Source organism: Colias croceus, chromosome 13 (assembly GCF_905220415.1).
Source record: "Colias croceus chromosome 13, ilColCroc2.1".
NCBI lineage: Eukaryota > Metazoa > Arthropoda > Insecta > Lepidoptera > Pieridae > Colias > Colias croceus.
In genome coordinates, this window is record NC_059549.1 from 10,822,074 (window position 1) to 10,848,684 (window position 26,611).

General features: G+C 34.4%; 2 protein-coding genes across 2 annotated transcripts in view; one reads left to right on the forward strand and one right to left on the reverse strand.

The window, feature by feature from the left end:
• LOC123697070 (syntaxin-binding protein 5) overlaps positions 1-26,611 on the forward strand; it is a 220,656-nt gene that overhangs the window by 141,337 nt on the left and 52,708 nt on the right. The window contains exon 2 of the mRNA XM_045643486.1: positions 16,427-16,524. Within this exon, the coding sequence (XP_045499442.1) occupies positions 16,427-16,524 (98 nt within the window). The remainder of the gene's footprint in view (positions 1-16,426; positions 16,525-26,611) is intronic.
• LOC123696668 (basic juvenile hormone-suppressible protein 1-like) lies at positions 9,453-13,743 on the reverse strand. Its single transcript, XM_045643013.1, has 5 exons — positions 13,640-13,743; positions 12,520-12,653; positions 11,043-11,876; positions 10,757-10,917; positions 9,453-10,528 (listed from the first exon to the last, which is right to left on the reverse strand). Exons 1-5 carry the CDS (start codon positions 13,734-13,736, stop codon positions 9,502-9,504), a joined length of 2,253 nt encoding a protein of 750 aa, XP_045498969.1. The 5' UTR covers positions 13,737-13,743; the 3' UTR covers positions 9,453-9,501.

Sequence of the window (26,611 nt, forward strand, 5' to 3'; positions counted from 1 at the left end):
CCCTACCCAATAAATATGATTAACATTATCGTGTTACTTAGCTAGTTTTACGCAACAACTTTGCTAAAAACAACAGAGCACGTTGGGTATTGTTAACAGAGTAACGCGATTCACTATAGTAAGTAGGTAAGTTATATTTACTGAGTGAATAGGTTAAAAGCAACAAACCTTTAATACGTATTTTTTGACCAGCTTAGTGGGTTTATATTACCAACATACGTTAACAAAGTTGACTTGTATAATTTTAGCAACAAACTTTGCAGGCTCCCTCCGAAGCAAGTTACTCGGTTGTAAATAGCAGCAACTTGTTTATTTATAGCCGTCACGTTTTTTCAGTGTACTGTCGCGTTCCGTACGGTGAGTGAGGGGTCCGGAGGCCCACATCCCTTCCCATCCCCTACCCATCCTCTCCTTCCCTATCCTCATTCCCTCCCATCCTCGCCCCTTCTCCCTAAATCCTTCCTAATCCCTTTGAGGATAGCAACACATCTCTTCCCAGTGGAGTGGATGCTTATGGGCGGCGTGTATCGCTTAACACCAGGCGACGCGTCTGCTCGGTTGCTATCCTATAGCATAAAAAAAAAAAAAAAAAAAAAAAAAAACAATATTTTACGCAATCAATTCAATAAATATGGTCATAAAGAGAGATAAAAACAAATTACAGGGCTCTACAAACAATGTAATCTACACAATCCTTATAAAAAGCAATAAACAACAATTTCCCAAGTCATCGGTGAACATATAAAAAAGGTGGCTACTGGCTATCCTGAATGACATTATTAACTCCACACTGTGACAAAGGTCACAAATTTGCCGAGCGACGACTGACCGACGACCTTACCGTGGGTAATCGCGCGTATGTTTGTAAGTATGGTCTTTATTTGCTCGGGAACGCATCGTTAAGTTTCTTTTGAGGCAAATTGTTGACGAAAGTAGATCAATTTTATCGTGTGTTAACTGGACGGAGTTTTTCGCTTCGCTATCTATGTAAGTATTTGCGGGTTTATAGTTGTGTTTATTTATTTATTTATTTATTTCGAGAACATAGTGGCTTACAGTCATGCCAAAGCACCACTATGCTATACCATACAAAATTATTACTAACACAATTCAAGTCAAAATACAAAAGAAGAATACTTATAAAACACTAGGTTTCCGCCCGCGGCTTCGCCCGCGCAGTCAAAGAATTGCGTCATTTTCCCGGGATATGAGTAGCCTATGTCCTTTCTCGGGTATCAAAATATCTCAATACCAAATTTCATTAAAATTGGTTCAGTAGTTTAGGCGTAATTGAGTAACAGACAGACAGACAGAGTTACTTTCGCATTTATAATATAAGTACGGATTATGATAATACAAACATACAGATATAATAGAATACAATACAATAGAAATTTATAGAAATAGAAGACAGACAGATTAGACAGACCAGATTTTAGTGTTATGTTGATTGGTGCATTGAGCATGATTTATTTATATGGCAACTATTGTAATTTTTTCCAATAAAGGTGGATTAGAAATTCGAAATAGGCAGACCACTTTGCAAGAAGAAATTAAATTAAATGCGATCAAATGTGTATGGGAAACAGTTATTACCAGGGAAAACAACGCTTTAAACGATGATTGTTTTAAAAATAATGTACAAATATATTTGATTATAATAATAAAAAAAACTTCCAGAATTGCAAAAATTAAATTTCGCACAACCATCAATCAAGTTTCCTACAAATAAATTTTCGACGACTTACAAAACAATTTGCTTAATAGTCTCTCGATTTAAGTAGTAGTGCCCAAATCCGTCTCTCCGTTTTGAATGAAACGTTTAAGTTCCCTCCTCCGTTAGAGCCTTTGATGGAATAACGCGAAGGTACTCAACGGGCCCTTGAGCCTAGTTGTTTGCTGATAAATATTGTTCATGGTGAAAGGGGAGGGTTGTTATCGACGAGGATGTGTGAAAAATGTTGATGTTTTAAGATAATGGTTATAAAATGGTAATGGAAAACGGTAATACTTTCTATATAGGCTATAACCTAAATGCTATTTAATATAGCTGCGATATAGTTTTGGTACAGTTATTTTAACTGTAAACGTAGGTATAATAAACTGCCAAATAACCAAGTTAATATGATTACCTAATTGTGAAATTTTTGTAAAAACCGATAGGTACTATATTTTTTTTAATATAATTTGTCCTTTTTTGTTAAATTCAATCAATTATAATGATAGTTCATTTATAATGTTCATGAACTAACTTCAGAGTTGTTCATGAAAGAAAGAAGATGTCTTTGTGCGATGTACAAAATCAGTCAATTCCAATCCAATAGAGATACTGAAATAGTATTTATCTGGATTTAATTTCGACTGTCAGAATCAGGTCATGTCCATTTATATTGAATCTCAATATAGACTTGCTGTTTGCCCCTATTTCATTCTAGTTGAACAGTACGACAAAAAGAGACGCAATGTAAGTTGTATTGGTTAAATAAAATTCTGTTCAATAGTAGTTTTTGATTGCAAACAATCATTTGATTTTATAGATAACCTGTTTAAATAATTTTGTTGATAGCATTTCTGACTTACGGACGAAATACGTCGTAACTCTCTTTCCAATAAATATGTAGAGGGGTTGTGAACTCAAAGACGATACTGATCGTAATGATTTTATTTTGCACACAATATCCGTATTTATACAAAAATCGACCAAAAACAAAACCAATCAGAATTCTAATGTTGAAATTGAAATTTAGAATGCGCTCTGATTATGAAAAAGAATGCGCCGGCCTGTACACAATATGATATATATAAACTCTATGCATGTCTCCCATAGTGTCCCCCCTCAAGCGAAGCGAACATTTTTCTTGACGACGCGTCCACTTCTTGTAGTGTAGGGACGTGCCTTGTCCGTGTTGTAGTCTGTAGCAGGAACTGACGACGTAGCACTCGTAGGTGTAGGTGTGGATGCTACTGCTGTGCTTGCCATACCTTCAACCTCTTCGTTTAATATGTATGCAGGCTTGAGTCTGTCAATTGATACTACTGTAGTCCGAAGTGGTAACTGTATTTGGTAGTACTTTTCGTAGCGCTTCAGAACTTCATAAGGGAACTTAGATTACTTCACGTGCCGGTGAACTTTAGCTCGTTGACAGCTGATACAAGACTTGGCCCATAACGTAGCGTCTTTATTCATAGCTGGCCAGAAAAACTTCGATGTTATTAGCTTCCGAGTAGCTCTAATACCAGGGTGGCATAGTCCGTGTTGAGCGTTAAATGCCATAAAACGGTATGCCTTTGGTAGAAAGGGACGGGGCGATGCGCTTGATAGCTCGCACGTGATTGGTCGATCGAGTCCGGGTAGCGTGACTTCACCGAATGTTAAATTTGTTTGAGTTTTTAATTTTCTGAGCTCTTCGTCGTTACTTTGGTCGATGGCTAACTGCTTGTAGTCGATTACATTAAGGGCATTGGATCTCTTCGATGCGTGACAACGCGTCAGCGACTGTGTTCTCTTCTCCTTTGATGTACTTGATACTCGAACAGAATTGACTTATGTAATACAGCCGCGTATATTGCTAATAATTCGCGAAAATACACGCTGTAGCGACATTGCGTTATGCGTAGCACTCATTGCTTTAGAGAAAAAGGCTGGTTTCCATCAATCTTTTGTTGAAGTACAGCGCCGAGACTATGATCCGAGGCGTCAGTCGTGATGGCAAGGGAGCAGCCAGGAATGGGAAAACATAATGTTGTCGCTTGTGTGATGCTTTGTCGGCATTTCTCAAAAGCTTCAATTGCTGCAGTAGTCCATTCGATAGGCGTTTTGTCGTTCTTCTTTTTGTTATGTAGATACTCGTTTAATTCATTTTGTAGAAGGGGACGGGTAATATACACTACAAGAAGTGGACGCGTCGTCAAGAAAAATGTTCGCTTCGCTTGAGGGGGGACACTATGGGAGACATGCATAGAGTTTATAATATATATCATATTGTGTACAGGCCGGCGCATTCTTTTTCATAATCAGAGCGCATTCTAAATTTCAATTTCAACATTAGAATTCTGATTGGTTTTGTTTTTGATCGATTTTTGTATAAATACGGATATTGTGTGCAAAATAAAATCATTACGATCAGTATCGTCTTTGAGTTCACAACCCCTCTACAAATAACATCCAGACCCTCTAGAACATTGAAACGTCGCCGAAAAAACGTAAAAGGTTGCAATTTATCAAACGATTGACGGCCGCCGGCTCACCGTTTGTTAAATAAACAAAGAAATTAATGGAACCTGGCTAATCCGGGCTCGCCCGGCGTAAATTCTTCACAAGCAGGTGCAGACCCGGGCTGTCACACTCGACAGGCATAATCCCTTGATGAATTACCCACAATATTTCTGCTGTGAAGGTGGCAATAGTGGCCCACTTAGTGTACACGTCAGTCTTAGTTTCAGATGTAAAACATTTTTTAGACAGCTGCTTGTAATAAAACCCTTTTTGGATGTTGGGATTTTTGAGACAGGAGAGTAAATAATATATGTTTATTCGTGTAAAATAAAAATTACCTTCCCAAAGTAACTATGTCTCTGTATTTTACCAGAAAACTTGAAATATACACTTAACATTTTTTAATGATATCCGTACAATGATACCACAACCATGGGATATGATATAGGTATGTATCAATCTCTTAACTGTTATTGCTAAATATTACTTTACATAAAATATCGTTTCATTACACAAAAACTAGAGCTCATCACTTTCATTACAGCATCCATCTTATTCATCATTTCTCAAGCATAACGGAGTATCTTCAGAGTAATTAATCATGTCTAAAATGAAATAGAGTCGCGTGATCATCTGTAAACAAAACGATATTGTTGAGGATCCCGTTTGGGGAACAAAGCCCGCAGAATCCAGCCTCGCTTGAGCTTCGCTTTTGTTTTCAACTTATTTAATAGAAGGTTCATTACAACGTTCTAGAAGCTTCTGTATCGGGTTGCTTGTAATGCTTTGAGATTGTGCTGTTTGATGTTCTGTTGTTGATTGGAATAGATGGTGTTTGTGCTTTGATGTAACGATGTTTGGTACAGGTAATAGAGCTGAGGTGTACCTAATTGTATATGTGTAGTAATTGGATAATATTATATTCAGGTAAAGTTTGGATGAGTGTTCGCCTAGTAACTGCTCTTATGTGTGAAATAAAATTTCGTAATGACAATATTAATGATTCCAATAACAGGAGAAGTAGCAATAAATAAACATTACATAACAATCAATATTGTTTTACCGTAAAACATAAAAATCTTATATCGAATGAGTAAAGTTCTGATACATGCAGGACATATACTATAAACAGAACCCAAATAAGATAAAAATACTGAATTAAAAAAAAGTGAAATTCAAATGTTTCAAAATGTTGTCGCCGTAAAGCGGCAGATTGTATCAACAGACGTGATAAGTTGCGACTGAATGCAACAGTTGGCCAACTGTTGCCGCTTACCCTAATGTTGGTTTAAGCTATTAGCTTGAGAGTTTCCTCAAGACTTCCTTGAGTGATAGAGACGCGAATTTGTGTTTCTTTTATGAATGCAGAGTACTAGAATACAGGGAAAACTATAAAGTTTGGTTTTATTTTCAGACAGCTTTATGTAAATTTTATAGTATTTTACATATTATTATCTGTTTAATTCATCATATCAATACTTAAATAATTAAAGATTTTTATGGTGTGCGATATTTATTTATATTCTTTACATTAATTATAAAATTAAATTTAAACTCTTAGTTATTGCATTGTTTTTTTATTTATTGTATTGTCTTATTTTTTTAAATAAAGCTAATTTAATAAGAACGTGTTTTGTTTTATACCTATTTTAGTATAAGAAATTAACTATCACTTATAATACTTACATACAGTTTTTTTAAATATTTCTACAAGTATTGAAAACTTAAAAATTCTGACCAATTAACATTAATTTGTGGTCATTGATTCTATTTCATTCATCTTTTCTTAATTTAAATAGTTAAATATAACAAAAGAATACATAAAGAATACGATAAATTGGCCGTAGATAAGCAAAAAGGATCCAACCCACAACATGACCGAAAATGAGTTAAATATACCAAACTGCTCGTCTAGGTCTATATTTTCGATTAGCAAAAACAATCCAAGTAAAATATGAATATTTTGACGTTAAATTGACACTGGGTACCAACCCACATGTATGGAGAAGCCATATTTTAGTTTCGTAAAAACGATCCATTCTTCTTGGATCATATTGTAAAACGCTCAGTCTAAGAAACTAACACAAAACTAAAATGTTTAAAAAAATCCAAAGCATGTGGATCCTTTTAGATATTTAATTTTTATGATATTATGATGCAATAGATAAATCACTAAAAAGATTCAGAAAGCATGGATCTCTTTTGTTAAACTGAATTTTGTAGAAATGTATACTGGTTTAATAACAAAAACGATTCAGAACATTTGGATAGACTGAATATTATGTATTTAAAGCTTGAGGCGTTAGGCATGCATTAAGTTCACACTCCAAGTATCTTGATCGGGTCACACATCTTTGCCTTTTTTATACGGATTTTTCTAAAATAGAAGCACTTTGAAAATACCTGAAAAAATTTACGAAGCTGACGAATATGTCGAAGTAACAAAAAAAAAAAAAAAAATTACTCGCACAACTATCGATCACGCTCTCATGTGATCTTTATTACCTTCATTCAAGAATTGCCTATAGAAGACTGTAAGGTTTGTTGGGGATATAAATTATTAAGACTGAAATCGATTGAAATCGATTGTATGCACACCTCCATCGACTAAACAGTTTAGTCATGTTGAATTCAAGAGGAGAATACAGCTCGACACATCAGTTTAGTCGATGCAAAAGTTGTATGTATGGGCGGGCTCGAAAGGTAAATCTTCGGAGGTATCTTATAATGATTTTCAATGACTATGGCCAAATGTTAAAGAAAAGCCCAATTAGACGATTTGGAGTCAATCTTTGACTATTTATCTAAATACTGCCTGGATTTCTATAAATCATTCCATGGGGGCAACCCAAGACTTCATGACGATGTAGATATGGCGATGAACCGGACTTCGCACACGAAGAAGAATAGTAAATCGGATAGAATTAATGTTTTATATAAATAATGAAAAAAAAAAATTGAAAGTTAGTTGTTTTATTTATGAAATTAAAAAAAAATAAGGATCTTAGTAGCAATTAGCTACTTTGAATCGTTTTTGCGAAATGAAAATTCACTTATCATAATTGAAAATAGGTTTTATCAAAAAGGATCCTAACACACATTTAGCTGAATATTTCAAGAAATAAAACTAAATTCAATAAAATTTGTTTGTAAGAATAAAATATACATTGACACACACACTTTTCCTTAAGAAGCAATTAACACAAGCAAATCTTTATATGAACAAATACAGGTTAAACTTCAAACTTCAATAACTCAAAAGTAACATTTTGTGGGTTGGATCCTTTTTGGTTATCTACGGCCAATTGTCGTCCCAACGATAAATCGTCACGTCTGAAAGCGGACCCTATTCAGCCGATGATTCTACACCATTTCACACGAAAGCCTACACTCGTTAGCGAACTTCCCTTTTTTCCTTTCGCTTTGTATCACAGCCAAAGAACATTGTATCTGTTACAAATTAATGAAAATAAAACATACTTTTTATTTTATGTAGTGTATTTGAATAAAGTAATGAAAGACAGGTGAATTCCTGTTCAGTGTGACTTTTTTTTTTCTTTTATGTCGGTTGTTAAATGCGGTGAAATAACAGGATGAATTCATTTCATTAAATTTTGTGTTATTACTGGAGAACATTCATGGGATTTAATTGTCTATTGCTTCTCTATTTTCTGCGGTTAAAGAAGCAAGATAAATTATTAACATTTATTAAATAATGTATAGTTGAAATGAAGGTATTGATAATAATAGTTTTTTCACACGTGACTTTCGACCATTGTCGAACTTGACCATTTGTTCTTTCACTACATTTACGACAATTAAAATTATCTTTCAAATAATACAAACAATACTTACTATTCTTCATTTGGCTGACAACAATCCCTACATATAAAGCTCTCTCAACAATTTCAATAATCTCCAACTAGTCTTTCATTACATAACTGGAATAGTCCTGATCAAGGATAGCAGTCCCAAGATTAATCTGTCAAGTACAAAATGATCAATTTGTTGGCTCTTCCTTTGTCGCGATAAGCTCCTGTTTGACAGATCGTCTTCAGTCGACAAATGAAACGATTTTATCGTGGACAATGCTGATAGAGAGCTGATTTGATTGGATGGAAAATGTATGAAACGGTCAGGTAATACCTTTAAAAGTTGTAAAGATTTTGGTATAAAATATTAATCGAATAAATCGTATCAACTCTGTATTTCATTAAAGATTGAAGTATCACAAATATGATTTATAGTATTAAAACCATACACAAGCGATCATCTGTATGTTTTTAAACATTTATAAAATTTATTTTCCGTTGATAAATCTTTCTTTTTGACCTAAATTGTGTATTAGTAAGTATTGTAATTGTATTCTTCATATTTCACATATCAAATATATATTATAAAGGAGAAAGTTTGTATGGATGTATGGATGTATGGATGTGTGGATGTTTGTTACTCTTTCACGTAAAAACTACTGAACCGATTACAATGAAATTTAGCACACATATAGAGGGTAACTTGGATTAACACATAGGATAGTTTTTATCCCGGAAATCCCACGGGAACGGGAACTATGCGGGTTTGCCTTTGCAAACGCGGGCGAAGCCGCGGGCGGAAATCTAGTTATGTTATAAAATTGAGGAATGAAAGATAGAATTCAATAATACACATCGCTTGTTAATTAAAGTTCGAAACGATATCACCTCCTATAAAACTGTTGACCCGTGCCGAACAAAAGCCTCGCCACTAGAAACAGAGCTAAAAGGCAAAAGAGAATACGTGAGTACAAAATAACTTCGTGGCAGTTAGCAGAGCTTGTAATTAAAAATTCCGAAGCTAGTGTACCGGTAGTGTATTTTGCATTCTAATCGCTAGCAAGCCTCTCAGATGGAAATATTGGTTCGCGTTGAAAAATTTAGGTTATTCGACAGCGCTATGTTCGGATTGTTTTTGCTGGCTTTTCCTTTTTGCAATTGTAACGTTGTAATTTGTTGAGCACATTTTTAATTTTACATTATGAGAGGTAAAATCTTTGTTGAAATAATTGTTGCTTAAAAATGGTAGAGATATAAGTAGGTACTGTTTTTGGTTTTAAGATGAAAGTTATTATTTAAGACCTGTGATGCGAAATGGAGTAAACTTCGTAATAAGTTGTTATGTAATTAGTTTATGAAATTAATTATTACTTATTTGGAGTTTTCATCAAGGATAACAAAAGGGTTTGCAATAAAAGAGGTTATAAATTTGAAATAATGCTATATATTAAGTGCTAATGCGTAAGTGGCGGTTTACATTCTCATCATCTTGTCGGTGCTCATCATCATGACGTCTCTGTAAGACCATCTGACGAGCATGTCCTTGTCCCAGCACGTGAGGTCGTCGCGCTTCATGATCATGTCGGACATGTCGATATCCTTCACTGTGTTGGAGGTGGCCATGTCCTTGTAGAACACCTTGACGTCGGTGAACTTCATGTTGTTGGTGAAGAAGGTAGTCATGTCGATCTCCCTGTCGAATGGGAAGCCGAGAGGCATGGTGTCGAAGCACGTGGTCCAGCGGCAAGTGTGACGGTCCTTCATCATGTTCATGTCGATGGTGTTCATGACGAGACCGCTGCGCACAGGGGTGACGATCACGAACATTTGTAAGTCGAGACCACCGACATGACCGCGGGGAAGGAGCAGCCTGTGCGGGAAACCGACGCGGGACTTGTGCCAGAAGCTGTCGAGCACCTTCTCGTAGGTACCAGTGGTCTCCAGGTTCTTGTCGAAGTAGCGGCGGGTCCATTGCCTGTCACCGATCACGCCGTGCATCTCCATAGAGTCGCGGACGATGGTGTTCTTGCCGGTCTGTAGTTTGTACAGGAAGCTGTCGATTTCAACCATGTCGTTGCGTTTGTCGTTGAAGGTGAGGAGACGACCCATGCAGTCGAATTTGGGTCCGAGGAAAACTCGTACGACGGCATCGACGGCCTTGTCAGATTCAACGTCGATGGACACCTTGAATGAGTGGTGGTTGAGGCGGCGCATGCGTGCGGCGACAACAACGTCAGACTTCTTCTTTTGGATTTCAGTTTCGTCCAAATACAGAGCGTTGGTGATGTCAACGTCGTACTCATCCATGAAGGTGACGAGCTTGTCGGTGGTAATGCGCTCAACTTTGACGCCGGGGAAGTCAAGTTCGTTCTTGGTGTATTTGGGCAGGAAGTTTTTGAAGAGGTCAGCGTTGGCTGTGATGCGCTTCATGATTCTCCAGAAGAGTGGGTCACGCAGACAAGTTGTGTACATGTCCAGAGCGGTGGGGATGTATGTGAACCTAGCAAAAAAAGAAATCTGTTAGATTTTGATTTGATAAAGAGATGAATTTAAAGTTATAATATAATTTCTATTTGTAATGTTTTAATGTAATTACAAAGATATTTAAATCCAGACGATAACTGCCAATATCAAATTTATAATTACTCCCATAAGCGATATTTGCTTAAATACCTTATTTAATAAATAATAACTTAAGGGAAATTAAAAATAAGAGAAATATACTTACTTCTCGAAGTTGTAAGTTCCGTAAGACAGCAGTCTTCTGAAGAGGTGCACAACGTGGATGACCTTAGCGTCGTCGTTAACGATGCCCATACCGCCCAACAACATCCTGGCGAGGTTCTCGAAGTCTTCGGCCTTCTTAAGGCTGATTACTGTTCCGTCACGCTGTAAATATAATTTTAATAATCAGAATAACATTTTAAACAAAACATGAAATTATATGTTTTAATAGTTGCCGTTTCAATACGATTGACTTGATAATAGCATTTCTAAATATTGAAAAAACTCACTCTTTCGATTTTGCCACTAACGATGCCTTCTCTGATGATCCTCTCAATGTCTTCAACGTACAGCCTTTCCTTAACGTTGTATTTGTGGACAAGCTTGACGTTGTTGGGACGGACGGGCATCTCGTCACCGGTGTGCAGGCGGATCTTGGGCCAGTAGCCGTGGTTGTCGACATCGTCGAATTTGACCATGGTGATATCGCACATGTTGTTGGACAGACGCTCCAACCTCAAACGAGCCAACAGCTGTTTGTAGCCGTACATGGTGATCTCACCGCGACGCTCCTTGTTTAGGTTGTACGTGTCGTCGATCATCCAGTATGGGTAGCTCATGTGCAGGTAGTACATGTAAGTGTTTAGGTCGATGTCCTCGGTGAAGTAGTTGAGGCGGTCGTCCTCGCTGAGAGTGTGGCGGACGCCCTTACGCCAGTCGATAACCATGAGGTTCTTGTCAGTGACCTTAATGCCGTAGTAGTCGTAGACGGCGGGGTCGGTGGCGGACTTGGACATCTTCATCATGAATGCTTTGTGCAGGATGTGGCTGTCTACGAAGAAGTAGGGGTAGATTTCGTAGGGTGCGGGCAGGGTGATGCCGCGGCAGTCGTGTCTGTGGAAGACGGCGCAAGTAAACGCGTAGACGAACATGCCACCGTTGATGCGCTCCCTCAAGAAGCAAGCGGTTCTGATGAAAGTGTCGAAGTCCTTGGCGAAGTAAAGCATGCGGAAGGTGACGATGGCTTGGTCCATGTGGTGGAAGTTGGTGTGGACGAAGATCTCACCACGTGGGAGCATGCCCATCTTGAACACCTCGATGAAGCGTTTGACAACGTCATCTTTCTGAAAAGTCACAAAAAAATGTCTGTATAAAATATGTATAATCTTTATATATATAAAAATGAATCGCAAAATGTGTTGGTAAGCGCATAACTCGAGAACGGCTGAACCGATTTTGATAATTCTTTTTTTATTATATTTCTTGAAGTACGAGGATGGATCTTATGTAGAGAAAACGTAAACATGTACCACGGGCGAAGCCGGGGCGGACCGCTAGTTAGATATAAATAAAATAATATTCAACTATTTTTTCTTAGGAACGCTCCTTGCTCTTATAAAATCATATCAACGAGAAATATATTTCACATCAATTATGTACTTGCCATAAAAACAAGTTTATATTTATTGTTTTATTTGTGTTAATTAGTGATAACCGAGACAATTCAATGTTATAAGAAATCAGTCACTAATAAACAACATTTCACTGCTTATCGAGTGTTACTATGTCAATATAATATTTTACATTACTATGTCAATATCGCTACATAGTAATTCGCTTTCTCTGTCCCTATCGCTATTTAAATCTACGCAACGGATTTTGATGTGGTTTTTTTTAATAGATAGAGTGATTCAAGAGGACGGTATATTTTAGACAACGGGCGAAGCCGCGGGCGGAAAGCTAGTATTGTATATGGTTATAACTAACCAGGTATTTGTCCATGTTGTCTTCAAGCACGTACTCGCGCGCGACCTCGCGGATGTCATCGTAGATGGTCGGCTGCAGGATGTGGTTCAACAGCTTCCAGCAGTACAGCTCCTTGGTCTTGATGTCCACATTCACTGGAAACGTTCAATGTCTTATTAGAAATATTTAGTCGCTTGTATATATGTAAATTGTAGTTAGAACGAAGTTGTTAACAAATTGAATTTTAAGTGAACCAAATTATGGATCTTTAATAGACTTTTAATAAATATAACTTCAGTTTTCTTCGAATTTAGGCCCGTAAAAATAAATAATTTGTTATCTGAAATGGAATATTATTATCATAAAATTGAAATATTTTATTAATAATAATTTGTTACAATCTAAGTTGACGATTAATTGTATTAAATGTCCTAACTCAGTGATATTAAATATTTTATCTTAATAACTATCTGTCTACGAATAATTCAGGTTAATTTTCTAAAGTTATTAAATTTTGATAAAGTTACAATTAATCTCTTCTGAGAAAACCATTTTTAAAATTCATTTAAAACTCCTATAGTTTTTAAACTGCTCTATTATAAAAAAAATATTTTTCATTATTTTTTGTTTGATTGTTACTAGGTATATACCTAACTAATAAAAATACCGACGGTTTGAAATAAAATTGTATTTATCTAATAAACATCTATACCGAGTAAAATGGCTATATTTTATTTCGATACTCCTAACAGCCAGTAACAGCTTTAATATACAAAACTAAAAATAGTTCTTTTTCTTTTCTCTAACTATCCCGAATCACTGCATCTACTCGTCTTTATATATATCTAACTAGCTTTCCACCCGTGGCATCGCCGCGCCCGCGCAGTCAAAGAAAAACCCGCATAGTTCCCGTTCCCGTGAGATTTCCGGCATAAACCCTATCCTATGTCCTTTCTCGGGTATCAAAATATCTCTATACCAAACTTCATGCAAATTGGTTCAGTAGTTAAGGCGTGATTGAGTAACAGACAGACAGAGTTACTTTCGCATTTTTAATATTAAATATATTAAGTATGGATTATTATATTATTATATATACCTACAATTTAAGTCATAAAAATATTTAAAGTCAAAACCTCACCTAAGGTCTCCTTGCCAATAACGAAGTCCTGATAGTTATCCCGAAGGGTGGTCGCGGCCGCCGCGGCGACCAGTGCCGCAAGAACCAAGAACCTCATGTCGCCTGCACTCACTGAATGTGCTGAAGATACTCCAGCCTTGCCTTTTATACGTTTCTGGAGATATCACACGTTTCTGGAAGTTATCTTTTGTTTTGCGCTTGCTGTGATACACTCTGACCCGAGATAGAGTCAGGTGTTGCATTTTGGGTGGGGTATTGTTTATGTTCTAGGTTTTAAGGTGCATAAGATTTATGCTATTATGTTTATTAGTATGTAGTTAATTGTCAATAATAATATTATATATTTAGATTATAAATGTAAAAATTGGGGGCATAGATTGGTAGATGGTTGTTAATCTGTTACATAAAAAGCTGTTCGGATTCGATCTGTATGAAATTTGGTAGGCATATAGATTATTGTCTAACATAGGCTTCGAATTTATAAGCGACGTTAGTCAGCTTGGCGTTTACGAGAGGTTTTCGGTTTTCGATACTCTGTTCTACTTTTAACAAAAAAAAAGAGTGATTTGAACAAAGCTTTTCAGATAATTTTACCAAAGTGTACGTATTATTTGTATTCGTGTACAAAATACAGCAATAAGTTAGGCATCCGCCCCGGTATGCAGTGCCGGATTAAGCCAGCGCGGGGCCTGTAGCAAATTCTGTCAAGAGGCCCTTCGTTTGCTATAGTTTCTCAAGTTAAAGGGTATTTCTATTAAATAAAACAAAACTATTACAAATAAACTTTTCTACATTTAATATGGGCAAATTTAGTGATAACACTTTCACTATCGACTTCTTTAAGCAAATTATACTCTATATTCTTCAAAGTAAGGTGATTAAGACGTTCTTGGCCCATCGTGTTTCTTAACTCGTTTTTAATACGTTTTAACGTTGAAAAAGAACGTTCGCCACTGCAGTTAGTGATCATGAGAGACAAGTAAATGCGCAAGGCAATTTCTACGTTTGGGAAACACGATTCTAAGGAATTATTTAATAAAAGTTTATAAAATTGCAGTTCCAGAGACTCTTGTTTCTTGCTATCAATAACAGTAGCCACATCTGTTTTCAGCAGTTCAGCGAACTGCACTAATTCGTCGCCTAGGCTACTTTCCAAATCATCTTCGTAAGCACTGACCATACGTGAGGCGTTTTCCAAAATCTCTTCTGTTGTAAGGGATTTTAGCTGTCGAAATGTTCCAAAAACACCAGTAATTTCATGATATGCTTCCATACGTTTAGTTAAAGCAGACAGTACGTTATCAACGACATCCACATTGTCAGCTGCTTTACTGGATAATAAATAAATATAATTCCTGAATAATAATAATTTTGTCATATCCATCACGGAGTTCAAATGAATTAAATCGCGGGCGAAAACGACTCTGACGTTTTTAAGCTATATAAAAGTAACAAAAAAAAAGTATTATGCTTATTAAAATTATCTTTTAATGATCATGAACCTTTATTGCACTCTACAAATAATCACATTCACGATCGAAAAATCCAACAGCACTACCTTGAAGATCTTTTAACCATTTTACCGTTTTACCCATAAAAATGGCAAATTCATTTTCAAAATACTGGCAGCATACGTTGAAGTTTTGTATTCCTTCGTACAGAGAACCTGTAAAACGATGTTTTATCTTTTTGTTTGTTTTCGGGAACAAATTTTACAGCCAGCGTTTTAATATCACAAGACAGCATTTTTTTTACTAAAATAGCAAACCCCCTTTGACGTATTACTATAATCGCTATAGCACTGGCGGAGGTTCGTATTCGTTTTTGATTTCGTATTTTCTTTGACAAGAGCGATGGATGATTGTCATGCTCCATCTGCCTTTTATTTTGTAATCTAAGGTTTGATAGTCGATAGAATCCTATTTTATTTGATCGGGTTGTTACGACTAGCTCGTTCGATAACAATATCAGGGGATTCCCCTGTTAGTTTTGCCGTGCTACCAACTTGCGTGTAGCGCAGTGCAAGCAGTACAACACAACTTTTGGTGTAGCCAGCGCTCAATTGTAGAAACGTGGTAAAATTTTAAATTATTGTTGTAGATTTTGATACCAACGTTTCTCGTGGTAGGTACGTGTATTTTTTTTACGGTACGTGTATTATAAATTGATATTTTTTACGGTCAGACAGGTATTAGACCGCGGGGCCCCCCGAGTCGCGGGGCCCGTAGCATTTGCTACTCTTGCTACGTGGCTAATCCGGCACTGCCGGTATGAAAGTATGCGGGATCGAGTCCCGCCTCGTGATCAATTTTTTTCTATTCTTTATTAATTTAAATAAAATATCAAATTAAGCATAAAACCAAACATAAGCTTTTTTTATTACTTAGCTATACATAAGAACATTTCTGTTAACTTTTGCTTAATCCACTTTTACAATACCTTATAAGCAAATCATCTAGATCAAACTCAACAGCATTCAACACATAAAAGTTAATATAACACTCTGTTTGACTGACCGGTTGGCTTGGTTGGTGGTGGCCCTGCCTTTCAAGCCAAAGGTCGTGGGTTCGATTCCCACCCGGGGCAAATATTTGTGTGATGAACATAAATTTTTGCTCTGTGTCTGGGTGTTAATTATCTATATAAGTATTTATTTAAAATTATATATGTCTGTTTATCAGCTATCTGGTTTCCATAACACAAGCCAAAGTTTAATATAGGATCAGATCGTGCCGCGTGTGAAAATTGTCCTGAAATATTTATTTATTTATTTTATTTTGTTCGCAGACATTCCGCCACGGCTTCCCGTTCTCCCCCACGGCGCTAGCATGGGACCCGATACAGAAGCTGCTCGCTATTGGAGACAAGACAGGCAACCTCAGGATGTATCCTTTTCAAATGCACTAGCTTTGCCTTATTGTTTCGCTCGTACATCTGAAGAGTGATAAAATATCAGTTCTGAAGATTTTTGCTGAAATTTCATGTTGAGAATGATAATATATAAATAAAATATACTTGTATATTTTTGTTAGCAATAGAAAACTGAATATAAAACTGCATTTAGGTAGATTTTTCCAACTACGAGAGTATCGCAGTGACAATTTTAATACATATATAATATGTAAGTGACTTATATATATACTTATACTAGCTTTCCGCCCGCGGCTTCGCCCGCGCAGTCAAAGAAAAACCCACATAGTTCCCGTTCCGGTGGGATTTCCGGGATAAAAAGTAGCCTATGTCCTTTCTCGGGTATCAAAATATCTCCATACCAAATTTCATGAAAATTGGTTCAGTAGTTTAGGCGTGATTGAGTAACAGACAGACAGAGTTACTTTCGCATTTATAATATTAGTATGGATTATAGTTTTAAGAAAAAGAACGTTTGCTTGTTAAAAGATGACATAAAACATGTATTATAACATACAATTTCCATATAACAACTTCATCAAAGTTCCAAGGATAATTAATATAAATATACCGTAATTTATTAAGAAGCAAGTGTGGAATATGTTATTAAGTTTACGACGCAAGCTGCTCCCACGGTTAAGGCTTAATCTTTGATGGAATTATAAGCCTTATCAGGGAACAATCTAGCTATATACGTTTCATAATTTAACTACCAAGTTTTCCTTGCTTTTGCTTCAATATATCATCTATCTATACTTAAATTTAATTTAATAATATTATAAAGCTGAAGAGTTTGTTTGTTTAAACCCTCTTATCTCAGGAACTACTGGTTCGATTTTATAAAAAATATTCCGGTGTTAGATAGCCCAGTAATAGTAAAACTGGGGCACAACTACCAGTGGATAATATAAAAGAAGGGAGAGACCTACGTTAAAGTTTTGATTTATATTTAATTAAACACGTTAAAAAGTTTTTTGTAGTAAAAGTTATTCTGTAGAAAGAAGAAAATCTTGGAAACATGTATATTACGTTAGAAAAGAAATAAAAACAAATTACCTAATGTTGATAAGAATAATAACAAACGGTAACCAACCGCTGATAAAGTTCTTTGTTCTGACCTCCAACTTTGTTTTACTTTTTGTTGTCAACTGGATTTAATGGTGTAGAGAGTTTTTATCTCGGATATTCGCATAATATTACAATGTTGCAAGTGACTTTCATCACATAATATGTGTGACTAGCTTTTCGCCCGCGGTTCGCCCGCGTTTTGAAAGAAAAACCCGCATAGTCCCCGTTCCCGTGGGATTTCCGGGATGAAACCTATCCTATATGTTAATCCAAGTTACCTACCTTTTATATGTGTGGTAAATTTCATTTTAATCGGTTCAGTAGTATTTGCGTGCAAGAGTAACAAACACACACACCACAAACTTTCGCAATTATAATATTAGTAGGAATCCATACTTAATATTATAAATGCGAAAGTAACTCTGTCTGTCTGTCTGTTACTCAATCACGCCTTAACTACTGAACCAATTTGCATGAAATTTTGTATAGAGATATTTTGATACCTGAGAAAGGACATAGGATAGGTTTTATCCCGGAAATCCCACGGGAGCGGGAACTATGCGAGTTATTCTTTGACAGCGCGGGCGATGCCGCGGGTGGAAAGCTAGTTTTAAATAAATGAATAGTATTTTATGTAACCTTTTTTGTGTTGTTTCAAACTTAAAGAGTCACACATAACAAAAAATGTTAACCGTTTCCATCGAAGGTAACTTGTAAAAAACACAGACACCTAGTCGTAACTGTTTTTTGCTTTGCGTTTAGAACTTTCTTCACAAGATAATTTTAAATGTACCTAATAGGAACGTACTTTTTCAAGCTATTCATACCTACAATAAAGATATGAATCAGGGATAGTGTCGAACTCATAAAATTGCATTTCATAGGAACTATAATCGAAATTTATTATAATTACTGCCATGGAAAATCGAACCCAGAACTTCTCAGTAATAAAGTGTTAACCACTATACCATAGAGGCAGTTTAAAAAATAATATTTTTAATTACAATTGCAATTAGTGATAAAGTGAAAGATTGCTGACCTATGACCCGCGTATCGAGTATTATATTATATTATAATACATAATTATAATTCATGACGTTATTCTGAGGTGTTGTCAGCTGAGAAACTTTCCTCGTGGCAAGGTTAGTCAACTTTTTTATCAATACAAGAAGCTCGCCCCGGCTTTGCTTAAGTTTTATGGGCGAGAATTACGTAAGGAAATTAATTTTAATAAATAAGTTAGTAAACATTTTGTGTAAATATTTACTAGTATAATTTAAGGATTTTTATTGTAATGCAGCTACAGTTTATCTTTACGCGCAAACTTTGCCTGTATATAGTTCAACTAGAATATGAAACCTCGTAAATTGCAGGAATAAGGGAATTTCCCTGAAAAAGAATACGTGAAATAAAATCTCAGACGGAAATTTACTTGTTATTATTTATTAATAATACATTATAAATCTTCTTTTTAATCAAACACGATAACAACAGACACATTTATATAAAATAATAAATAATTTTATAATATTGAAATAACCTTTAAAGGAAATAAACATAGGAATAATCCACAGAGCGGGCGACGTCGGGTCTCCATCTATATTTAGCGACAGCGTCCACTTAACATTTCTTCTCCCTTTCAATTATAATCATTTCACTTGTTAATTCTGAAATCTTTTTTGAATATTCATGACGATTTGCGAGGAGATTTAGGTGAATAAGTGACTCTTTTGAGATTACATCGCCTTTCATTAGAAATTTGTTGAAGCTGTAAAATAAAAATAAAAATAAAATAAGCCTTTATTACTGCAAAAATATTACAAACTACTACAAAAATCTTATACTACTAAATGCCGTTGACAATAATCCTTATTTAATCCTATATTATATTGTATATTATTTTATTTAAACTATTTTCTCTATTATATATATTTATTTATTTATTTATTTATTTATCATTTATTCAGGAAATTATTACAATAATTCTTAAAACTAAACAATTTAAAAATTATATATATACTTAAAAACTAAAATTACATTGACATAAAAGAAAAAGAAAAATAAAAGCAATATTTCCTGAAAAGGTCTTGGCTCAGCACAATACCATAGTTCTTTGAACCATAGCGCTGGTATTCTGCCAAGACCCGTTCGAGGAAGTTCAGCGTACCAAATATAAAATATAATATGTAGATAGTATGAAATAATAATATTTGTGTATAGAATAGAAATAAAATATAGAAAATATGATTAAAGAGAAAACTAATACATAAAAGTGATAAGAATAAAATAAAAATATAAATAAGTTAATACATAAAATAACAATAGTGTAAAGAAACAAAACGTGAGAATATCATAATAAGAAATAAATAATATATAATTATATTTCATAAGCTGTTAATCTATATAATCGGCAAACTTGGTTCTTCTTTGGCAGCTTGTATTCCGACAAAGGCCTCCTCTAAGGTTGAAGCTGTACAGAATATTAAATTTAATTGTGTATTAAAAATATTCTTATACTTGTAGACTATAATTTATCTGTATGAACAGGAGACCTGTTCCTGCAGTGAAAACAAAATAGGTTGATGATGACACAATATAGTATAGTCGTCGTAGACGATACAATATAGTCTAAAGATCCAAATATAGGTCGACCTTCACCGGCGTGATAATAGAATGAGACCAATTTTATAATAAATTTAGTGTATTAAAAAATGTATTAAAAATGGGTTTGCTGGGAAAATCCTGCACAGGACATTTTAATGAATTAAAAAAATAACATTTTTTTTTTTGTTTTGCTAGGTTGGTATAAACAGGTATGTCGGTACCAGTTACTTTCACTTGATAGGATGATGAAAAAATAAATTATGTCAGCGCTGTTTTATTACAAAATTGTTTTATTATCTCGAAACTTCAATTAATAAAAAAATGAAATTAAAAGATTTTTTAATAATTAATTAAAAAATATCCTGTGCGGGATTTTCCCAGTAAACATACATTTTTTAATAGACTAAATTTATTATAAAATTGGTCAAATAAATTATGTCAGCGCTGTTTTATTACAAAATTGTTTTATTATCTCGAAACTTCAATTAATAAAAAAATGAAATTAAAAGATTTTTTAATAATTAATTAAAAAATATCCTGTGCGGGATTTTCCCAGTAAACATACATTTTTTAATAGACTAAATTTATTATAAAATTGGTCTCATTCTATTATCACGCCGTTGAAGGTCGACTTATGTTCGGATCTTCTACTATAATACAGTCCCAAGATATTACTCAATTATAATTGTAATTACGTGAAAACTAAGACGATACATCTTGACTTGAGACGTAATTTCATTATCTTAGAATATTTGGAGAACACCAGTGGGTCGTGTAATGTAATCTTCTACTTGTAAATGAAACTATAACTCACGTAATCCAATAATTTTCTGCAAACTAACACTAAATCAATTTAATATCCATCAGAATTTATATTAATGCTTGATGTGGTTAGATTAAATTCCAGGGCTATGATGGAATATGTTAATAACGTAGTTATGATTAAATTTTGTTATGAACTTATTATATAATCGAAATAAGTGCTTGATATAGGCATAAACATGCAAATAAACAAACTCCCAATCAGATAAATAAAACAATCTTCGTTACTATCCTACTAATATCCCTTCCCTACTAATATTATAAATGCGAAAGTAACTCTGTCTGTCTGTCTGTTACGCTTTCCCGCCTAAACCTCTCAACCGATTTTGATGAAATTTGGCACAGACAATCTTTAGGCCCTGAGAAAGAACATAGGCTACCTTTTATCAAAACACCACCCGGGCGAAGCCGCCGGCGGAAGCTAGTAAGATAAATAAAACAAACTACTTCGTTACTATAGGAAGATATTGTTACTAAACATTATTTACAATCCATTCTTATCACTATTCTCAGTTCAAAGAAGCGTTCAGAAACTTTAAAGCAACTCCACAAAACAGCCATTAATTTATCCTTTCAAATGAAATCAAATTAGTCATAATCCCAAAGTACAATTTCGAATTAATAACTGAAATATTTTATCTCTCGACGCAAATTAATCCCTTTGACGACGAAAAAAAAATCCTTATTAATTATTCTTTCGGCCGCCATTTTGTTGATCGAACCAGAAAATGTCTCTCCCTTATTCAATTGAGATTTTAATAAAACTTTAATGACTGCTTTTAATGAAAAGCCAAATAAGTTTATTGTTGTATTGAAATGTCGTCAGAAAGGCTTTATTGGACGAAATAATGAATTTGATTGTCATTTTGTGTTTTGGAAACGTTTGTGTTTCTTTATTATTTTTATAAGATGTGATATAGCTTTCTTTATTCCACTGATTAATGCAATGCAAATTTGCATACAAATAAAAACATCCTTACATATACATCATTTAAACACCTCAATTCACACCAAAACCCAATACACTCAATTACCCAAAGCATCAAAAATGACCTATCAGAAGCCTTCTTATTATATAGATATAATTTATGCATTGGAAATATGTGTTTGCTCTAAATTAAACTTACAAACTAAATACGTGAAAATGGGATCATGTGCCTATAACACTTTAACCCTAACATATTATAAAAAATTATGGATAACGTCTTATTAAATAAAATATCGGTTGAAATAGACAACTACTCCAAGACACAATCGTTCACATGCAATCCCGATGAGTCACACCTTTATCTGACAAACAAAGATACTACGAACTTCATTATTACTTTAAATATAAGAAGTGTTTATAAAAATTTTAATGAATTTGAACTATTTTTGAAACGATGTAACTTGGAACCGATGTTTATTACTCTAACGGAATGCTGGTTGGATCAATACAAAATACCTCCTTTATTGAATAACTACAATTCTTTTTGGACTAAAAAAACCCGTAACCAAAATGATGGTATTGTTGTGTACTGTTTGAATAATTTGATTTGTAATGTGGACGAGATGGAATTGTTAGATGGTACATGCCTGATTGTTACGTACAGTAATACCGCAATTATATCAATTTACCGTTCTCCATCTATAAAATGTATAAATAATTTTCTACTTTCTCTTGAAAATATATTAAACAAGCTTAATAAATTCAAAAATATCTATATAGTTGGAGATATAAACATCGATATTAAACCAGAGAATAACGACCCTAATAGCTCGTCTTATCTTGATTTTCTACACGGTCAAGGATTTTTACCAGCTCATTTACTTCCTACAAGGGACATGAATTGTCTTGACCATATTTTTATGAAATCGGATTATACTGGCACATCTCTCGTCTTTAACACATTTATCACCGACCACAAAGTTGTATTTCTTAACCTAAATTTTAAATCAAATACCAATATAAATAAAATCATACATAAAATTAACTATGAAGGTGCCATTAATCATTTATATAATACAGACCTCAGTAAAATTCTCGATATAAAAAATCCCCATTTAGCTGCTGAGTATCTCACTACTGCAATCATGAACTCCTTAAAAATAAATACCAAAATTATTTCTCTTTCTCGCAGTCAGAAAATTATTAAACCTTGGATAACTATTGGAATGTTACGATGTATTCGTACGCGAGACCGCATGCATTTAAAACTAAAAAAACAGCCTAATAACATGACCCTAAAATTAACATATTTAAGATATCGAAATTTTTGTAATAAAACTTTAAAAAATTTGAAATTAGCATATGAACGATCGGAATTTTCAAAAGCAGGCAACAACAATAAGTTAATATGGAATAAATTAAAAGAGATAACAAATTGCAAACAAACGAAAACACCTCCGATTGATTTACTCTCGTGCAACAGTGATCCTAAAATTTCTATTAATAACGTTAATCACTTCTTTGGTTCGGTTGGGAAAAATCTAGCTGCTAATATTAAACTAAATTCTAATAATAATAATTTTGGTACTAATTTTCTTGTAAATCAGCAATCTACTCAATCAACATCTATGGTTCTCTTGGAAACAAATGACTTGGAAATCGATAGTATTATAAGTAATTTAAAAGATAGCAGTGCATGTGGTTGGGATGGTATCCCAACCAACTTCATTAAAAAGGCGAAACACATAATAATTCCTTATTTAACTAATATATTCAATTCATGTATAGCTAAAGGCATATTTCCTAATGTTTTCAAGAAGTCGCTTATCCATCCTGTCTATAAGAGTGGGGACAGAAAAGATGCTAATAATTATAGACCTATCTCTGTGCTCCCTGTCCTTTCGAAAATATTAGAAAAAATTCTTAATAAACAACTAATTAACTTCTTGGAGAAATATAATCTACTCTCAAACTTCCAATTTGGTTTTCGAAAGGGCAGGTGCACAGAAGATGCAGTTAATCACTTGGTTAATCAAATAGGTAATCATGTCGATAAAAAACAAAAGGTTCTAGGTATCTTTTTAGACTTAAAAAAAGCATTCGACACAGTTTCTGTCCCGATACTTTTGGAGAGGATGGAAAGGTATGGTATTCGTGATGTTCCGTTAAAAATTTTTAAAAACTACCTCGAAAATAGATTTCAGTGTGTTAAAATAAATGATCATCTTAGTGACGACTGTCCTATGTTATTCGGTGTACCGCAGGGAAGTGTGCTCGGCCCAACTCTCTTTTTAATATATATAAACTCTCTCTGTAATTTAAATCTTGCCAATGGTTCAATTATTAGTTTTGCAGATGATACTTCACTTATCTTTCATGGAGGGAGTTGGGCTGAGGCGTGCTTCCACGCGGAGAACGGCATCAGAACTGTTTCTAATTGGTTGCGAAATAGTCTACTCACCTTAAATCTGGATAAAACTAATTTTATTGCGTTTAGTTCCACAAATTCTTCTCAACCACCTAATGATTTTATATTAAAAGTTCACACCTGTGATACATTCAGTTCGAATATATTATGCAATTGTTCTGCTATAAAAATGGTTCCACACATTAAATACCTAGGAGTTATAATCGATAACCTTTGTAAATGGAAGCAACATATTGAACTTATAACCACTAGAGTTCGAAAACTATCGTGGATTTTTAAAAGACTTAGGGTATTACTGGAACACAATATCATCTTTATGGTTTACAAAGCTCTTTGCCACTCAATTATCCAATATTGCATTTCGGTATGGGGTGGCACTTTCAAAACGTCGTTATTAATTCTAGAAAGAGCACAAAGAGGCATTCTCAAGGTCATTCTTCATAAACCTTTTAGATATCCAACTGACCAGCTGTATAGGGAAGCTAAAATTCTGAATGTAAGGCAGACATATTATATATTGCAAATAACACTTAGACAACATAAAATAACACCTCTTTGTGCTGTCTCTTCTGGTAAGAGAAGAAATGACCTTGTATGCTCTAACCTTATTCCGCGTACTGGTTTCCTTCGTCGCCAATCTTCATACATGAGTATATTTTTATATAAAAAGGTCAATAAAAGCCTTTCTATACACAATCTTACCTTAGTAAAATGTAAAAAGAAGGTTACAGAGTGGTTGCTGACCCAGAATTATTCAGATACTGAACAGTACATAGTTCAAATAAAAATTTAGCAAATGCAACCACTATAATGGCCACTACATCCACTCACGCGCTTACACACTCATTCACACATACATTCACACACACACACACACACACGCACACTCATACATACACACAAGCTCACACATGCATGCAAACACGCACACTCATTCAAACACGCACGCACAACATATGAGTATATCTACTAAACTTGAGTTAAAATGTATAATTTAAATTTTATTTTGTATAATTTTGTATAAAAAATAGCTAAATTACCTAAATCATTATTTAAGTTTATATTATGCTATAGTTTTGTTATTATTGTGTCATTAAGGAAGGTGGACCCCAAAATACAGGCTGTCCTAGTTTGGGGTCCAAATGTTACATGTTTGTACCTAACCCACAAATTGATCAATAAATGATTTTTATTTTTTATTTTTATTTTTATTTTTAATGTGAAATATATGAACTTCAAATGTTTGCATCAATGATATTTTATAAGAATTTACATATTTAAACTTTATTCGAATGATGAAAATCGTTAAATTTTCAACGTAATAAAATGTAATCGTGATTCAAGCACAGTTATTCATTATTGCTACGAAACTTTAAATTAATTCAATTAATATTTATTTTCCTACCCCTGTAATTTCTATCATATAATAAAATATCACATACATCCTACTAATATTATAAATGCGAAAGTTTGTGAAAATGTTTGTGTTTATGTGTTTGTTACTCTTATTAATATTACTGAACCGACTACAATTAAAAGCACATATATAGAGGGTGACTTGGATTAACACATAGGATAGGTTTTATCCCGGAAATCCCACGGGAACGGGAACTATGCGGGTTTTTCTTTGAAAACTCGGGCGAAGCCGCGGGCGGAAAGCTAGTACATAATATTTACATAATATAATAACGTATAGGCCGGTAAAAGCTAGCCGCATAACGTCACACGTTTCCGTTTATTCCATCTTATCGTTACGGAAACACAATAGCGTCCCTTTATTGTGACGTAAAAGCGCACTTGTTTCAAAACTCCATTAAAACATTAAAATGTTTCGCAGAACGTTCCCGGCCCATTCACATAGCAACGAAATGGCGGCGCTTCCGGTACATTTAAGGCTTCACCGGAAGCAGCTATCTCCGCTCCACTTTCCGTCGCACTAAATTAGTGTGGACTACTTCATACTGGCTTCTCGCCAAGAATCGAATATGCTATTATTTGTTATGTCTTTGAATCCCGCATCCCCGAGTGGGGTATGGGGCAGATGCATTTCACATTCTTACTGTTCAATTTTCTTTACGGTCAACCTTACAGACGCCGTGATTCATCGCTTACAATTTTTAACTTACAGTTCTTAATTTTATTATTAGATATTATGAGCTTAATTGATTACGTCAAAAAACCTTTTAATTGTAGACGTTAATTTTCTAAAACT

What these genes read in the sequence shown, in the direction of transcription:
- LOC123696668 (XM_045643013.1), bottom strand. Translation starts at nt 13,736, where the DNA reads ATGAGGTTCTTGGTTCTTGCGGCACTGGTCGCCGCGGCGGCCGCGACC. An exon ending in TATTGGCAAGGAGACCTTAG is followed by an intron (nt 12,654 to 13,639) that starts GTGAGGTTTTGA and finishes GAACGTTTCCAG; the next exon opens with TGAATGTGGACATCAAGACC. An exon ending in TTAGTGGCAAAATCGAAAGA is followed by an intron (nt 10,918 to 11,042) that starts GTGAGTTTTTTC and finishes TTATATTTACAG; the next exon opens with CGTGACGGAACAGTAATCAG.